This window comes from Columba livia, chromosome 4, assembly GCF_036013475.1.
Source record: "Columba livia isolate bColLiv1 breed racing homer chromosome 4, bColLiv1.pat.W.v2, whole genome shotgun sequence".
Taxonomy (NCBI): domain Eukaryota; kingdom Metazoa; phylum Chordata; class Aves; order Columbiformes; family Columbidae; genus Columba; species Columba livia.
In genome coordinates this window covers 75,520,608-75,541,068 of record NC_088605.1, presented here as the reverse complement: position 1 = coordinate 75,541,068, position 20,461 = coordinate 75,520,608, and the positions used below count along the sequence as shown (strand labels likewise).

The window sequence follows — 20,461 nt, the reverse complement described above, 5'->3', positions numbered from 1 at the left end:
TGTGAGTGGCATCCTGTCTTTTTATGCATCCAGCTTCTAATTAGATTACTGGGGAGACAAAATAGGGTAATTTGAATGTGCCTAGTCCTTTAAAGAGGCTCAAAATTCGGGTATCTAACCTTGAAAAAAATGTGGGCAAACATGCTCTTTGCTTCTTTCAGTTTACAAAACACTGTTCTTCAATTACTGCCATTTCAGAAATGTCCTGTCGTTACACAACAAACAAGGCACACGACCCAGCTATTTCATTCTGCCAGCTGTCTGTGCAGATGTGGATTAGCTGGGAATCAGTAGCAAGGATTTTAACAGAGGTATTACTACATAGCCGACAACAAACCTACACGCACATTATTTACATATATGCATAGGTGCAAGAGGGGCTTTAGGGAAAACTTGCATGGTCTTGTCTCTTTATTGTACGTGGTTTGGTTACGCTGGAGATTTCGCATGTGTTGGTGTAAGGGGCTCAGTCCTGTACTAGGGAGGTATTAGGTAGCAAAGCATTTTCCATGAACACCTTCTGGCACTTGTTTCTTTACAGGGTTGCTGCAACCTCACTGCTGCACGTTCTCAACTGTAAGAGGGCAGGCAAGATGTAAATGAAGGGCTTTGATCATATTACTAGGAGGATATATATACGACTAGAAGCAGCATGGAGTCATACACAGTAGCAGCAAACAAATTAATAGATTTTACAATTATTTTAATCATTTGAAGGGATGACAGCAATAAATAAGCATTCTTTTTCTTTACAAATTTATATTAATATATGTTCATTAGATGTGACTAATAGATTTTGCTGGCGACATGGGCCACCGTGGCATGAAAAACCTCGGTATTAACCTTCAGCTGCTACTTAGAGAAATGTGAAATCCGGGGCTGTATACCATGAATTTTCAACATTGCTCAGCAGTCAGAACTAAATTTCCTTAAGTAACTGTCTTTCCCTCAGACTCTTCAATTTAATAGCCGCCTTTGCCCCCTGTTCCACAGTAGCTCAGGGAGGAGGGATACCACTCATCCGTCATTTTTGGCTGCTTCCTGGGCAATGTGGGGCTGTGTCCTGGAAGGATCAAACCACCTCAATCCCAGGCCATCTAGGCATTTTGCTTTCTCCATAACATGAACAAACAAGAAAAGACCCAGCAAAGGAGCAAGAGACAAGGGTGGGCACCATCTCCTTGGGCAGGGCACTGGGCTGTAAAGTGGCCAAAGGGCTGACCACACAATGTAAAGGAGGAAAGAAGAAATGCTGTGAAACCTTGAGCTATTGTGTTAGGTAGTTGTGAGCTGCGGTCTCACGTGCACTGTGGCCCTACCTGAAGTCAGAGCTCCAGGAAAACCAGGCAGGGAGACTCCTGACCACTGTGTAGCCTTCATATACCTAGCATCCAGCATTTTATGCATTTGATTTGACCCTACTTCAGATGTCAGTGTCGCTCTTGATCAGCATGCAAAACCCACGGGAACATCTAGGTGCTGAACTTCCTCTGAACGTCAATATTTAGGGACCAAACAGCAGTATGACTCTCCTAAAAAAAAGGCCATTTGTGAGATTTGAGCTCTCCAAGGCTGCTGGGGTGGATTGGAGGGGGCTCAGCAGTCTGGTCTCCTACTGTGGGAGAAAGACTGAGTGGCACTTCGCAATTACATCAAAAGGCACTTGGATGCTCCTCTTTCCTAGTTGCTAAAGAAGTCAACAATTTATATAACGAGGAAAGAAATATAGAGGATACACTCTTGGGCCTCATTTTCCTTGGATACGCAATGTGTACAGGAAAAAAGGCTTCAAAAAATTAGTATTCTGCTGTCCTACTCCAATACCACACAGTCTGCAATGAACTGGAAGTGGCACAACTGAATTGTTTTTTAATTAATTGATCTTTTTTATGTGTGATGACAAGATTGAGGCTTTCTGGCTTGGAGTCCCTTTCCTAGGGCTGCGTGAAAGGTCAAGGATGCTGAATCACACTTCACACAGGAAAGATCTGAAGCCTTGCAGGTCTCAGAAATTGGCTAAGAGCCCTGCAATATTCTGTTTAAAAGGTGGCCAAGACTTCGGGAAACAAATATTTGAAGTACCTTGGTAGACCTGAATGAGGGAAAAAAAACCCCACATCTGTTTGTTCTAAAGAAAGAAAAGGTAGAGTCCCAGGAGTGACCCTGCTTTTTCCTGCATAAAAGCAAGGTAACTCCACTTAAAACAAGAAAACAATTGCATCTTTAAGCCACCATGTCTGGCACTTACCTGAATTGGGAATTACTAGGTGACCTCCTAAGGAGTTGAAGGTCCCAAATGCAGTGCACGAGGGGTCTGTTTGCCGAGCAAGACTCTGGTTCTTCACGTTCAGGGTCTCGTTCTCCAGCAGAGACTGTGTAATCTGTGGGGACAGCTTGGAGGAGAAGTCCGAGAGGTCATCCTGGGGGGTGACTGCACCAGAGGTGTTATAAACCTTGATCTTGAGGTTGGGCAGCGGGTCCAGAATTGGAGAATTGGTCATTGGAATTTTATCAGAGACATCGTGCAAGGCGTATACAGGACCCCTGTACATGGCTGCAGCAGAAGTGAGGTCTGGTGGCACTGCCAGGAGGTCTGCATTGGACATGAAAAGGAAGAACCACATTACTTCTCTGTTCTGATGACTTCCTTCTGAGTAACAATTTGGGTTTGCATTAAGTATTTTCCTTTCATACCATAGGTTAAGATATACAAAGTCCTTGAAGATTGACCTCCATCTCCTCTTCCATGCATCTCTCCAGCAAACTCCCAGGTCTTGCCTTGCCCTAGCTGCTACAGAATCTAATTGTCAGACAAAATTACAGTACCTCTCTGCTTTTTCACTGGGGTTGCTCTTCCTGGCTCTACTGAGATCTCAAGCATGACATGCTTAGCTTCAGGGCAAGACGTTTTCCTTACTCAGTAGATCTAGTTTTATTAACTAATACCCGCTCCTTAAATACTAAGTGACAATCATTAACCAATTTATCTAATTGGCCTCATGACAGCATTCCTGAAATAAAAGACAGAACAAACCTATGAAGTCATTATGCCAATAACTCCCTGCAGTGGGGCATTAGTACCTGCATCACACTTTTTGGAGATTCTATTTAAAAGTACATCCAGAAAAGATAATGACACTTCTGCTAATCTGTTATATGACAGCTCTCTTATCATCCTAACTCTTGCTTTGATTTATTCTTCTGGCATACGTATTGGGTAAAAAGAACTCTTCAGCCTAAATATGGGTCTTTAAAAAGTCAACATTACCTTTAGAGTGTTTTTTTCTCTCCAATAAAGTGTGGAAATGATCAAGCTGTTATGCATCAATGATAAAAATGCTCATTATTTAGTGATGTTCTACTGCAACTACTTCTTCTACATTGTCCACTGAAAGTACAGTACTTCTTAAACTACTATATATGCCTGTGGAGACAGGGCACAGTAAAAAAGACTATTAGTGAAACAAAGGGGAGGAAGATGTGATAGAATTACTGTGCTGTAATATCACTCCTGTGATGAATTCTGCCTCTGTTGTTTCTGTCAGGGCTTTGCCTTTGATTTAAATTTGAGCTGGACCTTATAGCATCTCCCTGAATTGGTCAACATGGTCAACGACAACTGAATTGGTCAACATGGTCAACGATAACTAACCTTGCCTTGCAGCCTTGATGTTAACAGGCTGAAATCCCCCGTTTAGTGCTGAGGAGTCGATAATATCTGACTCAAAGTCACGGTGGTTCTTGCGATAGACAAACAGGGCCACGACCACGGAAATCACCAGGCACATGATCACGGCTATGACGATCCCCACGTAGAGAGCAACGTCATCTGAGTCAGGAGCAGCTGGAGGGAGAGAGGCCAAGAACCTTGAAGAAATGTGCTCCTCACAGGGACTTTCAAGAAAACACATTATTTTTCTTGTTTCCTGCAGATATTTACTATGCTTTTTATAGGTTCATTTAAAATCCATTTCCAAAGCTATATAACAGATCTATGCCCTTTTGATGGAAAATGATCTTTGATGTCTCTCTAACTTGCATTCTAACTGTCCCTATCTACCCATTCATCTATCTGGTACCCAGGCTATGAACTACTAAGCGTAACATACGTTATAGACTTAGTCTCATGAAGTAAAGTCACTCTATGAAATAAAATAGTATGTCTTAATGATGCTGTGTCATAATATAAGTATTTAGTGCTTCATCCTATATCAAAAAAACACGTTGCGGGTTTTCAAACTTCAGAGGCCTTATTTTTTACTTAAAAAAGTCAAGAAACCCCAAAAAAAGACAATTTTCTGTGGAATAACAGGAATATCGGGATGTATTTTGAGTTTGCTTTTTGTGAACTCTGATGTGTCAAGCCATAATTCCCTTCCATCCATTTCCCTTAAAAAAAATTATCAAGTAAAGCAGAGGATCAAACACTGAATTCTCATCACTGGCATTAACACACACATATGTGGATAAAAGCCGAAGCAAGCACAAGAAATAATGTGGTAATTTACCAAAAGGAACCCAGATTTATGAGAGCTGTCTTGTGAGAAAATGGCTATGATATTTCTACTAGCTGCTTATACCATATCTTCAGCACTAATTCCAAGCTAATCTCTAGCATCATTATCCACCAGACATTTTTTTTCTGAAAGGTCTGAATATATAATCAAAACCTGATGTGTTTCTATACAGTGAAGAATCCCAGTTTTAGAAATAGCCTAATAAAAAAAGTGCAAAACCAAATCAGACTTTTTTAGTACCCCATTTTTGTTAGCTGGAAACATGTGAAATCATTTTTATTTCATTTTTTCCTCCCTGCCTTTTAGCCAATGTAAGCCAAGCTGCCCTCCAGCTGCAAAGGTGAGAGCTGCCAGATGTTGGAAGGCACTGATCAATCTCCATAAGATTTTGAGTATCAGACCTTCAATGTACCAGCCTTGAAATATCCTATTTCCCCCCCCCGCCCCGCCCCACCCCGCAGCAGTTCAGGAACCAAATATTTAAGTTCAATCTCAAAGAAAAGTTACCCTTCCACCACATTTGCTAAGGAAATTTTAATGAGAAGAGGGTTCATTCTCTCTAGATTCCATCACTGAGGCATCTTCTCCCATTTTCCTTGTGCATAAGGGCCATTATCATTCTATGCCAACCCACTGACAGAGAAACACTGTGATGAGCAACTTGCCACTTCCATTGGCAAATAGGTCCGTCTTTGCCCAGTCACACAGAACTAGCTTAATAGTAAAGCTTGACCCAAGGAACAGCATCAAAACAGCATCCAGGAATGTAAAATCAAACATTTAACTTACAAGAAAATCCATATTCATTCTGGGTTCTCTGTTCAGTTGAAATGGGATAAATGAAACCTTAAAAAGAAAGAAATTAAACAAAAAATGGGAACAAAATCAAAATAATGAGGAGAACAAAAAAGGGAAACATGAAAAATGGTTTAATTAAAAAAAAAAAAAGAATGAAAAGAAACTGATGGCACTTTAAAATTCTGATATAGCACAGAATTATGATTTTGCATCCCCTGTCTCCTCCAGAGCCTTACTAAGAATTAATAAGCAGGCAGATTGAATTTCTAAGCCAAAATCGGTCTCGAGTCACTAACTTTGGAGTGCTTAAAGTCTTTCTTTTATTGAGCATAAACTCTAATGGATCTAATTTATTTCAGACATCAAGGGTCATTAGCATATGGAAAGTCTTTTTTCCCTATTCCTGCCATATGCTTTAATTCCCAGGACATGTTCGGTGAGGCTCTAAACAGTTTTTTTATTTAATTATAGTAGCTTGCTGTTGATCTAATAGAGCTAAAGGAGACCTGTCGTCACTGGTCAGAGGTTAAATACCCATTCCCTGAGCAGAGTCCATGCACAAAGCCCTCTCTCTGTATTTCCTTGGAATTATTTTGTCCTCTCTTTAATATATGTTCAATAGGAATTCCTTAGGGAGCAAAGAATTTGTCAGCAAACAGGAAACTGAGTGGCTTCTCTTCGAAATTATTACAAAATCAATATGGCCCCTGGGGTCATAACGTTATTTATTTGAAATCTTTGCAAGCACCATAGATCGAGGAAGTCATAACACAATTTACAGCTGTATTTCAGAATGGATAAATAAGAGAGATCGTTTCTTTTGTCTTTTCTTTCTGCAGCTGGAGCTGCTTCGTTCATGTACAAGACCTGTGAACTCACTAAGCATCTCCCAGCTGCTTTCCATCCACATGGGACACAAGTGAAAATGCTTGGTGTCTCTCACGCTTTACACCACTGCTTGCTAATAAAGATACAGACTATCCTAATCACAGGTAGGGACTTACCTCCCTCCAAAGTTTCTAGACATTAACTATCACGTAAATGCTACCTTAACTGAAACACCAAAGCAAGAAGAGCTGCTTTTTGATTATTATGTTATTTCCAAGGCATCATGGGACAGACTATATTGCCTGTAATATCTATTTAAAACTTTATTTCATGGCAGTGATTCCAGCCTTACAATTGCTTTTAGAAATATTATGTTCTTACATTCATTTATTTGGTTCTTCGAGGCAAGTTCACCTGTGTATACTCTCAACACGCATTCTCAATCTTTTGTAATAACTGCTTCCTACTTCTACTAGTGTACTTCAGGTATTGGCCATAAAAATTTGGGCGAGCAACTTCTGAGGGCTTGAGTGAGTGCTCAGCAAGTCTGGGCATGAATTTACAGTACCCTAGTTACTCCTCACTTACTCCCCAGCTGAATACTGAGGCCCATATTTAGTCAACCTAAATTTCATCTATAGCCTTATACCCAATATTTCCTTTGGCGAGATGTCTCTGGATACCAAGAGGCAGCCAGCAGGCAACACAAGGCACAAGGGCAAGGTGGAATTTAGGCTAGCTGAATCTCTGAGTCCCTTTTTGCCTCATACTCAAATCAACTGGGAAAGCTGAGGACAACTCCCCAAACTTCATGTGCCCCAGCATATTCTTGAGGGAACCAGCATGGGGCAGCACACATCCCCCAGCTCCGAACCATCACGTTGCATTTCAGCTGGCAAGTTTTGCATTCAAGTTTGTGCATCATTCTTGCCATATCTGCAGTGATCTGGCAACTGCCACTCAACAGGCACAAAGGACAACACTGTCTGGATTACCTGTGATGTTACTGAAATCATTCTTTTCTCCCAGGAAGATGGAAATCCAAATCCAAGTTTTTCAGCAAAGTAAACAAGTGTGATCCTCAGATTTACCTCATTGCAACCTCTTCATAGACCCTCTTTGTCACAAGTATTTGCTTTTGTCCTAAAAGTTCGCACAGATTCTCTTACTGATAACTACAGAGAACATCCTTGCAGCTACATAGTGACACCAAGTTCTTCAACAGAAATGTTTTGTGTATGTATTCAAAGGCATGTCTATTAAAACAGGAGGAAGAGACAAAGATACTGCTTGGTGCTTCCAAGCACCCAACTCCAGACAACTGTTTCCATGCAAACGTAGCCTGGCTTTCACAAGTGTCTGTGAGGACACGTTTTCAGCCTCAAAAACATGTTTTTTAGCTAGAAGGGCATGGCTGAGCTGGAAAGGTTAAGGGCTGCTGAGTGAGGGCATGCCCATTTTTTGCTGAGGGACAAGAGTCCCAGCTGCCCAGCCTGGCTGTAGATGGATAGGTGGCCACTCTTGCTGGATGTGAAGTCCTTGTTGAGGTGATGGCATTACACCAGGTGGGCTGCGGTGGTCAGTTCAAATGACACTTCCAAATTAGGCACATATGGCAACTACGGAAGCCTTCTATCATTTGGACAGGACTTCTTAGAATAAACCTACTTTTAAGCACTCCTCCATCATGAAAATGCTCTTCCAAAAGGGAGTGGGCACTATAGTGGCAAGGAGAAGGCTCATGGCCATATGCTGGTGGTGCAGGTAGGGTCATTGCCATGGTCCCAGCACAAGAACATAGGTATTGCTTTAGAAAGCTCGCTTGCACATTGGTCCCTCTTACTACACCTTCAAACAACGAGAAAGGACATTTTCATCGGATAATGATGCAAACCTGCTGGGATTAGGAACTGAAATAATGAAGAATGACTTCCCTTCTTTCTTCAAAGCAACTGCAGTGAAAAGAGATCTTTTTATTGTGGGTTACTTTCTTTCCTCCTTGAATCAACAGCACTGTTTGGCAAGTAACCTGAGGGACTTCTACCAGGATCATCAAAATTTTTAACGAGGGTGAATTTAGAAAGATGCTGGTGGGTTCGACTGGGATGGCTGCTGAGGCTGCTGACTCACACTTGGAGCAGCTGGTTTCACAGGGAGCTACTTGCTTTCAGAAGAGTAATTTAAGCTTCTTCCTACAGCTTGTTGGGAAATGTACATTTTCAAAGGGGTTTTTGATGTTTTGTTGTGTAACTTACTGTGGGATGAGTAAAATCATACCTTACACTTGCATAGTCCCTTCTGTTTGAGGCTCTCAGAGGCTTACCAAAAGTAGATATTTATTTCCCTCATTGTACAAGTACCTCACCCTATGTCATACCTGGAGAATCAGTGGGAGGCTTGGGTTAACACGCAAAAATTGTACCACTGTAATTGCATGGTAAATGCATTCATTGGAAAGCCTTTAATTAAATTGCTGTTTCTCCATGCATTCTAGTCTATATTCCAATTTAGGCTTGCAAATACATTTTTTGTCCCTGTGGAAGTGCTTCTATTAAGTGTTAAAGGTGGGCTTTTTAAACTAACATAATTACATTGGCACAAATCCTTTGTACAAATGCAGATGTATCATTATAAAGGTGTCTATTGTCTTTCTATGAAGCATGTGAAGAGCAATTTAAGCACCTTTATAATGATGTGACACACTGGGAAGAGTGAAGAAGGGGGAATATGCCAGATTGTACTGTAAAGATAAACCAGCCCAACACTGGCATATAGAAAAGACTTCAGTAGGCTTTTTATCAATCTAGTTTAACTGAATTTCAGCATCGGTGACACTTGCACTGATTTGAGAAATCATGTCCATTTAACTAAATAGATTTTGAAGCTCATTTAATTAGTTTGGTGCAGTTAGTGAAGGCAGATGATCCTCAAATGCTGCAAGTCCAAACTGAGCATTTTGGTCCCACGTGCCTTGCTCTGACCTTCTGGAAACACATTTGTGCCAGAAGCCCCAGGAGATTCAATAGCGGGTCTCTGTGACTGAATGTCCTTCAGCCCATCTGCATGTGTGGGATCATCTGCCTTAGGGGGTTCTCTTTGACAAATAGACAGGCTGACCCTTTTTACAGCATGAATTCATCTGCTGCAATTTGCCTTGGGAGGAGCAGAGAAACCTGCCAAGCTGGGGGAAAATGAAGCATTTGGGAATGGAGAACCTCAGACCTATGAAAGATAATTGTGCAGAGATTACGGCACTGACTCCCTCGAGACTGAAATTGAGAGTGTCACCAAATAGTCACAAAAAAACTTCACTAAGTTCATTTTTTTTTTTTTTAATTTTACCTAGAAATCCCTGGCAATATACTGCCTTGGCCTGAGAACTGGCATATTTTAATGACAACTTTTATCCCTGTGGCATAAACCACTAGGTCATGGCTTCACGCGGAGGGAACTTTGTAGCTGGCTCTCCTTTTTGGTCCTTAATAGATTTTGCTACCTTCCTAGTCATGCTGAATTTGCATTAATGGATATCAATTTTAGAGTGAATTGATCAGATTATGAAAATATTTTACACTCTTGCTTGCAGAAAATAAAATATTCACATGAGAGAGAAAGAAAACCTCCCAGCTTTCCATTTGTATTTTCTGCAGGTACTTTTTCTCTTCCCAGCAAGTAACTAGGTAAGAAAGTGGAGTAGCTGAAGATGATCTTTCTGGGCACTTATTTACTAGAGCTTGTACATTTTGGGTCATATTTACAAAAATATTTACAATTATCCTGCAAAGAACTTGCTTTATTCCATTAGCTGCAGAGGTCACAGTTAATGATATATGTTTTGTGACTGTATCAAGGTCAGTGAGAGTTGGAGACATGTACTTTCATTTAATAAATGCTGCTTTTCTTTCCCTGCTTTGATGGTTTTATCCAGTGTAGCGACACTGAAATAGGAATAAGCTCTTGCTGGCAATGGGCTCTGAACCACACAGTTACGATGGACAGGTGAACAAAGACTAATTCTCACATGAAGATGCCTAAAATGTGAAGGAAGCAGTTCTTAGATTATGTAAGTAGGTATGTGGTGCATACATTGTGACAGGAGAGTTTACTGGAACAAACCTTTGTTTCTCTGTGATACATACATGTCAGATGAATTATAGCATTTAATAACTCAAAGCTGGCAAGCTGGTCATTTTTACCGTGCCAGTCCCAAACAACACGTACCAAATTGCTCTATTCTTAATTCCAATGATTAGGTCTTCTTTTTTTACCATTAATTCAGTTATCTTCCTCTTTCTCCAGCTCCAGTGGCTCAGAATTTTCTTTAATATCTTTGGGTTTGGCTGAAAATATCGATAATCACTCTAAATCTCAGAAATTATCCTGAAAAGTTTGCGTCAAATCTGGTCAAGAACTTTTTGGATGGTCTTCTTGATTTTTGAATTCAATAGATTTCAATGGGTAAAAAAAAAGAAGAGTACATACTGCTGTTTCCAAATTCCAGGTTCTAGAAACGTCTTATACCTTATTTGTGGTAGTTAAAAACGAAGAAAAAAACCCCAAAAAACAACATCAACAAAAAAACAACCCCAAACCAAACCAACAAAGTCCATGGAGCTGCAAAAACTCTCAGAGAAAATATGCCCAGCTTCTTCCTATGTTTGCTGTTCTAAAGAAAGACCTTCATGTCTGCAGTAATGATGCTGAAGGTCAGATATGATATCAAGCATCCCATAGATAATGCACAGTAATTTATTTTCCTTCCAAAGGACTAATTATTGGCATGTTCAGGGTGGGCTAATAAACAGGGAGCTTGAGGTTTTGTGACTGATTATTTACTTGGGTATTATCTCAGAGATCTTTCCTGAGTGGCTAGGTTAAATGGGAAATCTCTCTTGTTCTGTCCTTGAACAGGAGTTTATGATATTCTGTAATTAAGATTGCAACTATGTTTTCATTTTAAATTAGATTCCTGACATTTTGTTAACATTGTTAAAAAGGTCTTGCCTCAGTTTAAACATTCACATCACCTATACAGGGGTGGGGGAAGATGGAGGAGTAGGATAACTTGTTGCTAAAATTTGATGTGGATTACAATTGGCAATTTTGACATGGTGCAATCTTTTACAGTTAAGGACTTTGACCTTTTGGCTAAATCTTATGTCAGTCTTTAGTATCTTAGAAGCACAGAACCTTAACATTGGGTTTACTAGGCATGTTTGACAGCAGAAGTAAACACATGTCTAGCACCACAATGTGCTAGAGTGTGTATTTGCAAATTCCACACTTGCAACAAATGAATGCGAAATAGACTTCCTGGGGTTTGCTTTGTTTTGCAGTTGTAATGGGACGGGAGCAAACAGATGACAGGGAGAGCTGGAAGGGGGGCTGAAGAGGGGACACATGGCAAACAGATGAAGGAAAAGACAGCTGGAAGAGGATTTAGAAGAGGGGATTTAAACTGTTAGAACTGCTGGAAAAAAGCTTCATGGAAAGCATGAGTTGTCCATGTGGATGTTCACTGACAGGTATTGAAATCTCTGGCAAGTCTGGAAGCTCACAGACAGGGGAACTTATATTCCCTAGTTTATAACCTCAAAAATCCCAGAGGCTCCAGAATCAGTTAATCAGCTCGACATCCATTTCCCAGACTACAGAAACTTCCTTCCACAATGTGAGTTTTCATTTAAGGATGCTCCTAATGTTTTTGTTAGTCCTTTATGTAGAACACAGGTTTAGAAACAGAGTACTGAGTTTTCCTCCTGCTTCTGATACCTTGGGCTGCTCACAAAAACCTCTCTCTGCCCCACACCCTGTCAGGAAAGCAAAAATCATGAAATAAATCCACCTTTGTACATGGTAAGAAAATATAAATTGTCACCGTATGGTTGGGATTTTTTCCACAATGAAGTTAATGTATCATTTAGACTTTATTATAAGCTTGTCTTTTTCTTTCATCTGAGTAGCTTCTTTTGTTTGTTTGTTTAGAGTACAGAGGAATAAGGGAAGAATAAAAGAAAATTCAAGTGAATAAAGAAGAGAATTAAAAAGAAAGAAAATTATAAAGAGACAAGTTTGGGGTTTTTCTCCTCTCTGCATGGCTATCATGTTTTTTAATTAGTTGAGATTTCTCAAAACAACCTAGAGATCTTAGAGCACTTGCCTTTCATTAAAATAACTGTGGAGGTGGCACTTTCTGAAGTGACTGGGTAAGACACAGTGATTTCAGTGTCCTGGGTTCTGCACTTTTGTTTTCTCTCAACTCTTTTATCTGCTTTGAGCAGCAGGTTTTCTAGGCAAGAGTGTGGACACTTCCCAGCTGGGGATTTCTCATGTCGCTACAATAAAAATAAAGAGGAGTCATAACTCTGAGATGTCTGCATAAACTCCCTTGACTGCTACACCATTACGGAGCAGTGGGGTTCAAAACAGAATAACACATCTCTTTAATCATATCAAATGACAGCATTACAGAAACCTTGCTCTAGAAACAGATGAGATGCGTTCTTCAAATAAAGGAACCCCCCCTCATGAGGGCTCAGCCCAGGTGGCTCTATGGCATTATGCTGACTGACTGAACATATTAGAAGTTCTCTCTTGGCCCATATGCTCTTAATAAAAGGTTTTATTTAATTCCTCTGCACACACAGGCTTCTGTTGCAGCCTCCCTTGAGAGAGCTTTGCTCGCCTCCTGGAGCCTGGAAAACATTCCCCTGCTCTTTGCACACTAATCTGAGCTGGAAGACCAGAGGTCCTCATCAAACTGCTTTGCCCTGTAATTCTTCTTGGAACGCCTGCTTTCAAAACAAGCCAAAAAGGGAAAGGAATGCTTATTCCAGCAGAGGTTCTGGCATGTTACATCAAACAAGGAGGGCATGTGCAGAATACATATGTTTCAGGAAGAAAGAGACGTTAGAATCAGGTTAACCTTGCTTTCTGCTCAAGATCTTTGTCTAAACAGGCACAAGACTGTAAAGGGGCAGCAGTGAAGCATTTCATGCTCAAGGATAACAAACTGTATCTTTTTAACATTCGCTTAGGCACCATCATTGTAAGAGGGAACCTTGTGAACTTCATACTGCTTTTCAGATGAGGATTTCAAAGCACTGGGCAAATATAGATTTTCAGTCATCGTTTCACTTTAAACTAGGAGGCAGCCTATTTTCTAACAAGAAATGGAATTACTAGTCTGATAGCAACATCTTCACCATGGTGTAAGTGCCTTTTTCTCAAGTAGTGTATCCACTATTTGAATTTCCAAGTAGTTAAGCTACACACAGGGACAGAACCAAAGTGACCCAAGAGTTAGTCCAGAGTGTTATCTGTAACGACAGGTGAAGATGTTTTGAATCTTTTCTTCCATTCTTTAAGAGCTAGTAGTACATCTCAGTCTTTTCATGCTAATTTATTTAAATCCAGAGGAACAAAGGCAAAATGCACACTGGATTTGATGACACTTGGCGATGATTCACAAGCGGAAATTTGCTTTTTGCCCTATTCAGTGATAGGTTTGTTTTCCATATTGGGAGACTGTACTAAGTGAGCAGTTTTTACTACGCAGAGCAATTGTACTATTTATGCAACCACATAACCCACAGACCTCAAGCGACAGTGTGTGCTTCGGCATCACCTCGCTGCTGTAAGATAGCTAGCTCTGTGCTTTGAAAAAAATTGAAAGCACGACTTAGCCAGCCTGTTATGAAAGGCCACAGTGGTCTACTAAACTGAGAGTGAGCTAAAGAGAGGCCGGTGGTTATTTGCCTCTGACTGTGCTTCTGCCAACCCTGTGCATCACCAGCATGACTTCAGAAAAGACCAACAGCTTTCCCAGCATGCATGGGCACCAACCTCATGCCTACGGACTTTCTGTACTTATTTATTCATGACATGGACAATACAGAGCTGAACACTGTCACTTCAGATCTTCAACAAAAAGGACAGAGGTGACATGCTCTGAGTGTGACAGCTGCATGCCACAACTCATGTAATAAGCCTTCAACATAACCATGCAACACAGGAAACTCATAGGACAAACTTCATAGGTTGTCCACCTCTTCTTGATCACCAGCGGCAGTGCTCACCTAATGCAAATTAGCACTTGTCCCACCATGGACCTTGAGCATCTGTTTGATACCACACACATGATCTCACAGTCATTCCAGACTGGGCCCAGCAAAACACTTCCCCTCATACTTTGCTGTAAAAACATTGGCGATCTAGTAAAGGGAACTACTTGAGCATAAGTTTAAGCCAGCAGTGGAGTGCTTCGCTTTCTTAGTCCCCACACAGAACGCCCACCAGAGTCATTAGGCAGGGTGAGCAGAGGGCTAATTGCAGTGGTTCATTTTATAGCAATCCCCTGTGAGATGCAGCACGTGCCTTTAGAAGTGTTGTTCCTTGCACTGAAGTATTTACCACAGTGCTCATGCTTCAAATGGGAAGTAATGTAACTATAAAGGCAATAATGCAACTAGTGTGGGTGGTAACCAGCCAGTTTTTCTTAGATGTACAGCAGGTTTTGTTCCAGAAGATCATATTAATGCTATTATGGGAATTACAAAATTGTTATAACAGGACCTGCTAGGCAGTAGTGTGTATTTGGAAACTTAAAATAGTAATGACCACCCTAAATTTTCACTACAGCTGCTTTTCTTCTTCAATTCAGCCTGCTGCCTCTCTGCAGGCTCTCTAGTTTAATGACTGTTCATCCTTTCATGTTAACAGAAAAATACTAACTACTGCATAAGGGAGTGTATGTGTGTACTAGCAAGATCATTAGTTTGAATAAATGTGACAGCAGAGTTGCACGGGAAATGCCACAGTTAGTGGTAAGCACAAACTGCAGCTTTGGGTGTAAAACACTGTAATTACAAGGGATGGAGAAAGCTCCACAGTTTTTATCCCCACAGAAATCGATAGCAGTGCAGTCTGCTGCTCTTTGCTGGAGCAGGGGCAGTCTTATGAAAGAGCTTATTGATTTATCCAGCTGATGCTACCACAGTGAATAATAGACTAGAAGAGAAAGGGCTTGTAAATTAGACTCATTCAATCTAACATTTTCCAGGATATCTTTTATGTACAGCTATATAGAGAGATATATTTACAAGTGAGTTTTTGTCAAAGCAACAGCCTACTGACTCCTGGTAAGGTGGTCTGTCTGCTAATTCTATGACCTCAACTACACTCACGGAACTAAAGTCAACCTTCAAGCTCTCACTAAAGACTGATACTGAAGAAGCACCAGGGCACCCAGGAGCAGGATTTGGCTACGGTGCAGGTAAGCAGTGACCAGCATGTCCCAGAGGGCTATGGCCACAGAGGAAAGGTGGCTATGGCTTTTCCCACACCACCTGTGCCACAACAGACCCACTGGCATGGAGGCATTTGAAAAGTCTGCTGTGGATCCACAGGTCCCCAGGCGAGGAGAAATGTCATTGCCAAGCCAGTCCCCACCTGCCCCAAATGACGTGGAAAGAAACATGGTGTTTTAGGAATGAAAAGAATCCTATGCTTCCTCTGAGCTCAGCAGGCAGATCTGCAATGAATCTGGCTCCACACTGGCAAAAAATGTACATGTTCAGATTGGTTTTGCATAAACTGAGATGGAGAAAGAAAGAAAAAGAGAGAGAAAGCAGCAGGCACGTTGCCACCAAGTATGACAAATCAATCTTCTCAGCAGTGATGGATCAGGGAGCAGGACTTTAAGTTTTACAGGTATATGAAACCCCATGAGTATAAAGACACCATTAAAACACTGCCATTAAATTCCAACACTGAAGGATGATCACAGCCCTGAAGCCAAGCAGGTCAATATGTGACTCTATATTTTTCATTACCATTTTAAATATACATATATATGAAGCAGAATAGGATTCACAACAGCCTCACCCTCTCTCCCACTGAAGATCTGCTCTGCTATATACTCAGCATCCACTTTCACAAATAAAATGCAATATACCATCAACAGATAAATGAGATCCCTACAGGGCTTTTATTCTGCCGTACTATTATATCTACTTTTGCACAAGATTTCTGCTTAAATGGCTCTCTTTATGCACATACACAAAGATGACACACACCTGTCTAAATATAATATGATAGCAAAGAGCTCTTCTGTATGGGGAAATGTATCTTTTCTTTGTAATTTACCATAATGACTTATTCACACCACTGGAGCTGGGGGTACATTAGCTTCCTCGCTATAAAAGTCACCAAGGTGTTGTATAGTAAGATGTGGCTGGAGTTTTTTTCTATCTTTAGAAAAGAAAAAGAGATGAGCTCTGAATCTCTCCTTTCTGTCTTCCCCACAAAAACAAACATTTTGAGAAATTACAGCTTTGTAGGCTGCTGACATTGACTAATAGTTTTTCAAGTGATTAAAGTGTTTGTGTGAGCCATGCTGAAGAAGCCTTTTGTAAATCTGGGAAACCTCAGAGCAAATGGCCATGCTGTGCCATACGGTAGCTCAGAGATCACTGCCAGCACAGTAGCCACCTATATGACACTTATTCAAGCAATAGATCTATTTATGAGACTAGTAGTGTCACTTTTCTGTCATTGTGACTATTTCAGTCAAAAGTAACCTGCCTCAGAGAACAAAAATTCTTGACTCTTTTTTCATGAGAGAACTCAAAGCATTTTATGACCTGGACACAAAGATACCAGATAGATAGAGCCACAACTCTTTGGGCAACAGAGAGCTGAGGTTCCATGGAGAAGTACTGCAGAGACGAAGGATGAAGGAACAGGAGACAAAGGTGTATGTGAAGATTTTCGCTTATTGTGCTAACAAAATATGAAAAGAAGTTTCAATGCACCAGCAGAACAGAGACCTCATTTTTGAGAAGGGATGACACGCAGAGAAGTCTAATTGTTAATCAGCATATGTCAGGATCACACTAAAAGCCTACTTTTTAAAAATTCTCACTCTTATTAGTCACAAAGGCAGGACTATGGTGTGAAGAGACACAGACAGAACAGACTTCAGTGCTAGACATGATCTTCATGAGGCTGCAGCATGTTGATAACTATACATGAGCTTTGCATAGGCACTGCATAAGTACAGGGTACCTCTTTCTACAACAGGACACCCCAAATTCAACAACGGGCATGACTACTATATGCAGAAGCACATGCACACCCCATTCCTGACAATAAGAAGCCACAAGCTGAACTGCTTTGCCATGTTTACTCTTTTGAAAATACTGATTTTACCCTAAACCCTCTACTTTTCATTTGCATTGCTGTAAGAGTCACTGCCATCTTCCCAGTTGCCAAGTGTCCCAGCGGCACTTACCCTGCATGCAGAGCCCATCGGTGCAGTTCTTGGACTGCAGCACCAGTCCCTCACAGTCCTTGCCCCCATTTTTCGGAGCCGGGGCCGTGCACTCCCTCCGGCGCCAGTGGGTGCACTCGGTGCCGCAGGCGGACCACTTGCTCCAGGACGTCCACTTGCCATCCACTGAGAGAAGGAAAGAACAGGACTTGTTAGGAGATACATAAAAGAGAGACTGAGAGTGATGCACGTCTCAGCAACAAGCCAGCCTGCAACTCCTGGCCATTCCCATAAGGCAGAGGGGTTGTCAGCCTGCTCTTCTTCAGTTCCTATTTCTAGCCTGTAAATGCACATTCACTCTCCCTCTCCTTTCTCCCTGCCCTGGCCTCATTTCTGCTCTTTCTTCCCCTTTTTATAGTCTTGTCAGCAGTTTTCCTGTGCTCAAAGTGCACAAGAAAATGAACAAGTCAGAAGTTAAACTTGATCAGAAATTCCTCTTTAATAGGAAGATATTTAATGTTAAATATTTTCTATTAAAAGACCTACCTAGAGGAACTCCTCTATTTCACATGAGCAGAATCAGGGATGTATTTAGCACCTTTCAAAATCACGCAGATTATTTTCAAAAGCACTAAATTGAACAGCTGAGAAACAAACTACGAAATTTTCAAGTGGCACAACCTGAGACAGGAATTTGTCACTTGAAACAACGAGCTCAGATGAAATTCCAGTTTCACCCCTCACTAAGACCTGTAGTTGGATGGCCCAGCTTCGAAAGCTGAAGACAGCCCTTCTGCCACGGATTTGAGTGGGACTGCATAGGTAGGAAAGCACTGCGCAACAGGACAGAATGCAGAACTTTTGTCGCAGAAAAGCCACCAACTACCTTGTGTGTCCTGAAGCAATTTTGTATTTTCCAGAAGTTTACATTAAATGCCTTTTAAAGGCATGCATACACACCTCTTTCCAGTATAAACATCTTTGTATTTGAAGTCAGGTAAACATGTACCTCAAATTTAACCTCCACACTCCAGTTGCTGTGACAGGTGGACTGAACACACGCTGCAAATATATTTACATCACAGTTGCTTTCTATATTCGAATTCCAGTCCTTTACTAGAGCTTTCAACCTTCATCTCCTAAAATCTGAAGCTCTGAATGTCCTCCAAATCCCCTGAATTACCAGAGCTGGGACATGGGTGCAAGCTGTGTGCAAAAGTGGGTCTGAATCCTCTGCTGCCTGATATAATGTGCTCGCTATTTTATCTACTTACATAATATAATTTCCTATTCATTCACTGAAATGCTGAATTTATTAATAAAGAGAAGAAGGCTTTTGAAACGAATAGTCTTCTCCTGAAATGACTGCTGAGTATTTATCTAGGGCTGTGTACTGCTCATACTGAACCTGGACACAGAGTGGTGCAAGCTATTTTCTGAACACTCTGGCCCTCGCAGAAGGCACCACCATTGAGGGGGGCAGGATTGGTGCAGGTCCTTGTCCGCTTCTGAAAGCCTCTCCCACATCGGCTGTTACACACTGACCACTCAGTCCAGGTCGACCATCCTCCATTCACTGAAAGGCAAGAGAGAAAGAGTATGATCACATAAGCAAACCATCCTGTACAGCCCAAAGGTGCCTCTGGCTCATTTGCAGATGTACCCATCATCTATGCACGCTGAGAGATCCCCTTGCTTTGATTAGAAATTGATAATGCTCTTTCCCTTCCTTTCCAGAAGGTGATTTCAGGATGCCAGGACAACTTCACTCATCTCTCTGTGGACATAGCTGGTGAATATGAATGACCCAGCACTTCTATAACAGATATTTAGGCTGTTCGGAGTGAGCTCACACTACGCACATTTTTATTATTGGACTTTAGGAAGATATTTATCTCTGGAAAGATATTTACATTGACTGTCTTTTCCACTCACCTCACTTTCTGGGACAGATGAATGGATGAAGAAGGAGCCGTGCTGTTCTAGGTAACAATGCCAGCACCAGCTTATGGATAACATACAAACTGCTCAGATTCCCTGAACTCAAGTTTGTGATATGACACAACCCTTAAACAGCTCTGGTATCAAACCAAATAAAAAGGACTACTCCCCTACATGTCTCTTGACTGCACTGTTGAAAAAAATACTGTGTATGTATGAAGAAGATCTGTAGTATGTCTACATCTTTATGTTTCTGTATTCATCACAGTTACAAAACAGAGTGCTCTTGCATGGGCCATCCCTCAATATCACAAACACTGCTAATCAACTCAATTCAGTCAGTTTTCTATAAAAACTGATCCAAAAGGCCCTCATTGTAACTTCAGGGAAGCAACTGCTTACAATTAAATCTAACTGCCACCCTGAATATGAAATGAATATTAGGGATAATCATAGGGATTTTTTCCTACTTGTCTATCCTATAATTAAGCCAATTGTAAGGAACACCAGGACAGTCAGCTGGCACATTATCAGAGCAGGTTTTGTTCTGGTGGACAGCCTTGCCTGAGATGCATTGGGGCAGTAACTTTGCAGAGGCAAAGGCTCAGACTGAGGAGGGCATTCTCATCCAGCCCCTTCTCATCCAAAGTACAGCCATTCTCAACATTAGATTGAGGCTGCGGACGCAAATATAAGAAGACAGAACATTCTGCTGTGCTCTGACACTATCTGACAGTATCTGGAAGCACAAACTTCCTTTCAGTTTTACTCCTATTTCTGAAAAGCATCAGTAGAACGTGAAATGCATTAGTAGAAAGCAATGCCTTGGATGCTCCTGCTGGAGGAATCATACTAATGGCTCCTTGACGTATCCAGCTGGCATGTGTTAGGGCAAGGGGAGCAACTGCCTTCTCTTCGAGGCAACTAGCTGTTTGTATAGGTACCTGCTCCTCCTTTAACACTGTCATCTGTCACCAATAAGCCAAGCCATCACACCTGTGCTTCTGTGTATTTTCGGTAATGAACCCTGACTCCAGTTTCTGCGTATGGTTGCAAGTCACTGGGCATCACAAGGGACCCAGTCTGATCACTCAACATCATAACT

The 20,461-nt window shown here is 41.3% G+C and overlaps 1 protein-coding gene across 2 annotated transcripts in view; it reads right to left on the bottom strand.

The window, feature by feature from the left end:
- UNC5C (unc-5 netrin receptor C) overlaps nt 1-20,461 on the bottom strand; it is a 226,067-nt gene that overhangs the window by 19,744 nt on the left and 185,862 nt on the right. Inside the window, exons 6-10 of one of the 2 annotated variants that reach the window (XM_021290742.2) lie at nt 18,824-18,991; nt 17,437-17,601; nt 5,307-5,363; nt 3,653-3,844; nt 2,249-2,593 (exon numbers count right to left, since the gene is read on the bottom strand). In XM_021290742.2, the coding sequence (XP_021146417.2) occupies nt 2,249-2,593; nt 3,653-3,844; nt 5,307-5,363; nt 17,437-17,601; nt 18,824-18,991 (927 nt within the window). The remainder of the gene's footprint in view (nt 1-2,248; nt 2,594-3,652; nt 3,845-5,306; nt 5,364-17,436; nt 17,602-18,823; nt 18,992-20,461) is intronic. The other variant, XM_065062383.1, reaches the window with a different exon arrangement.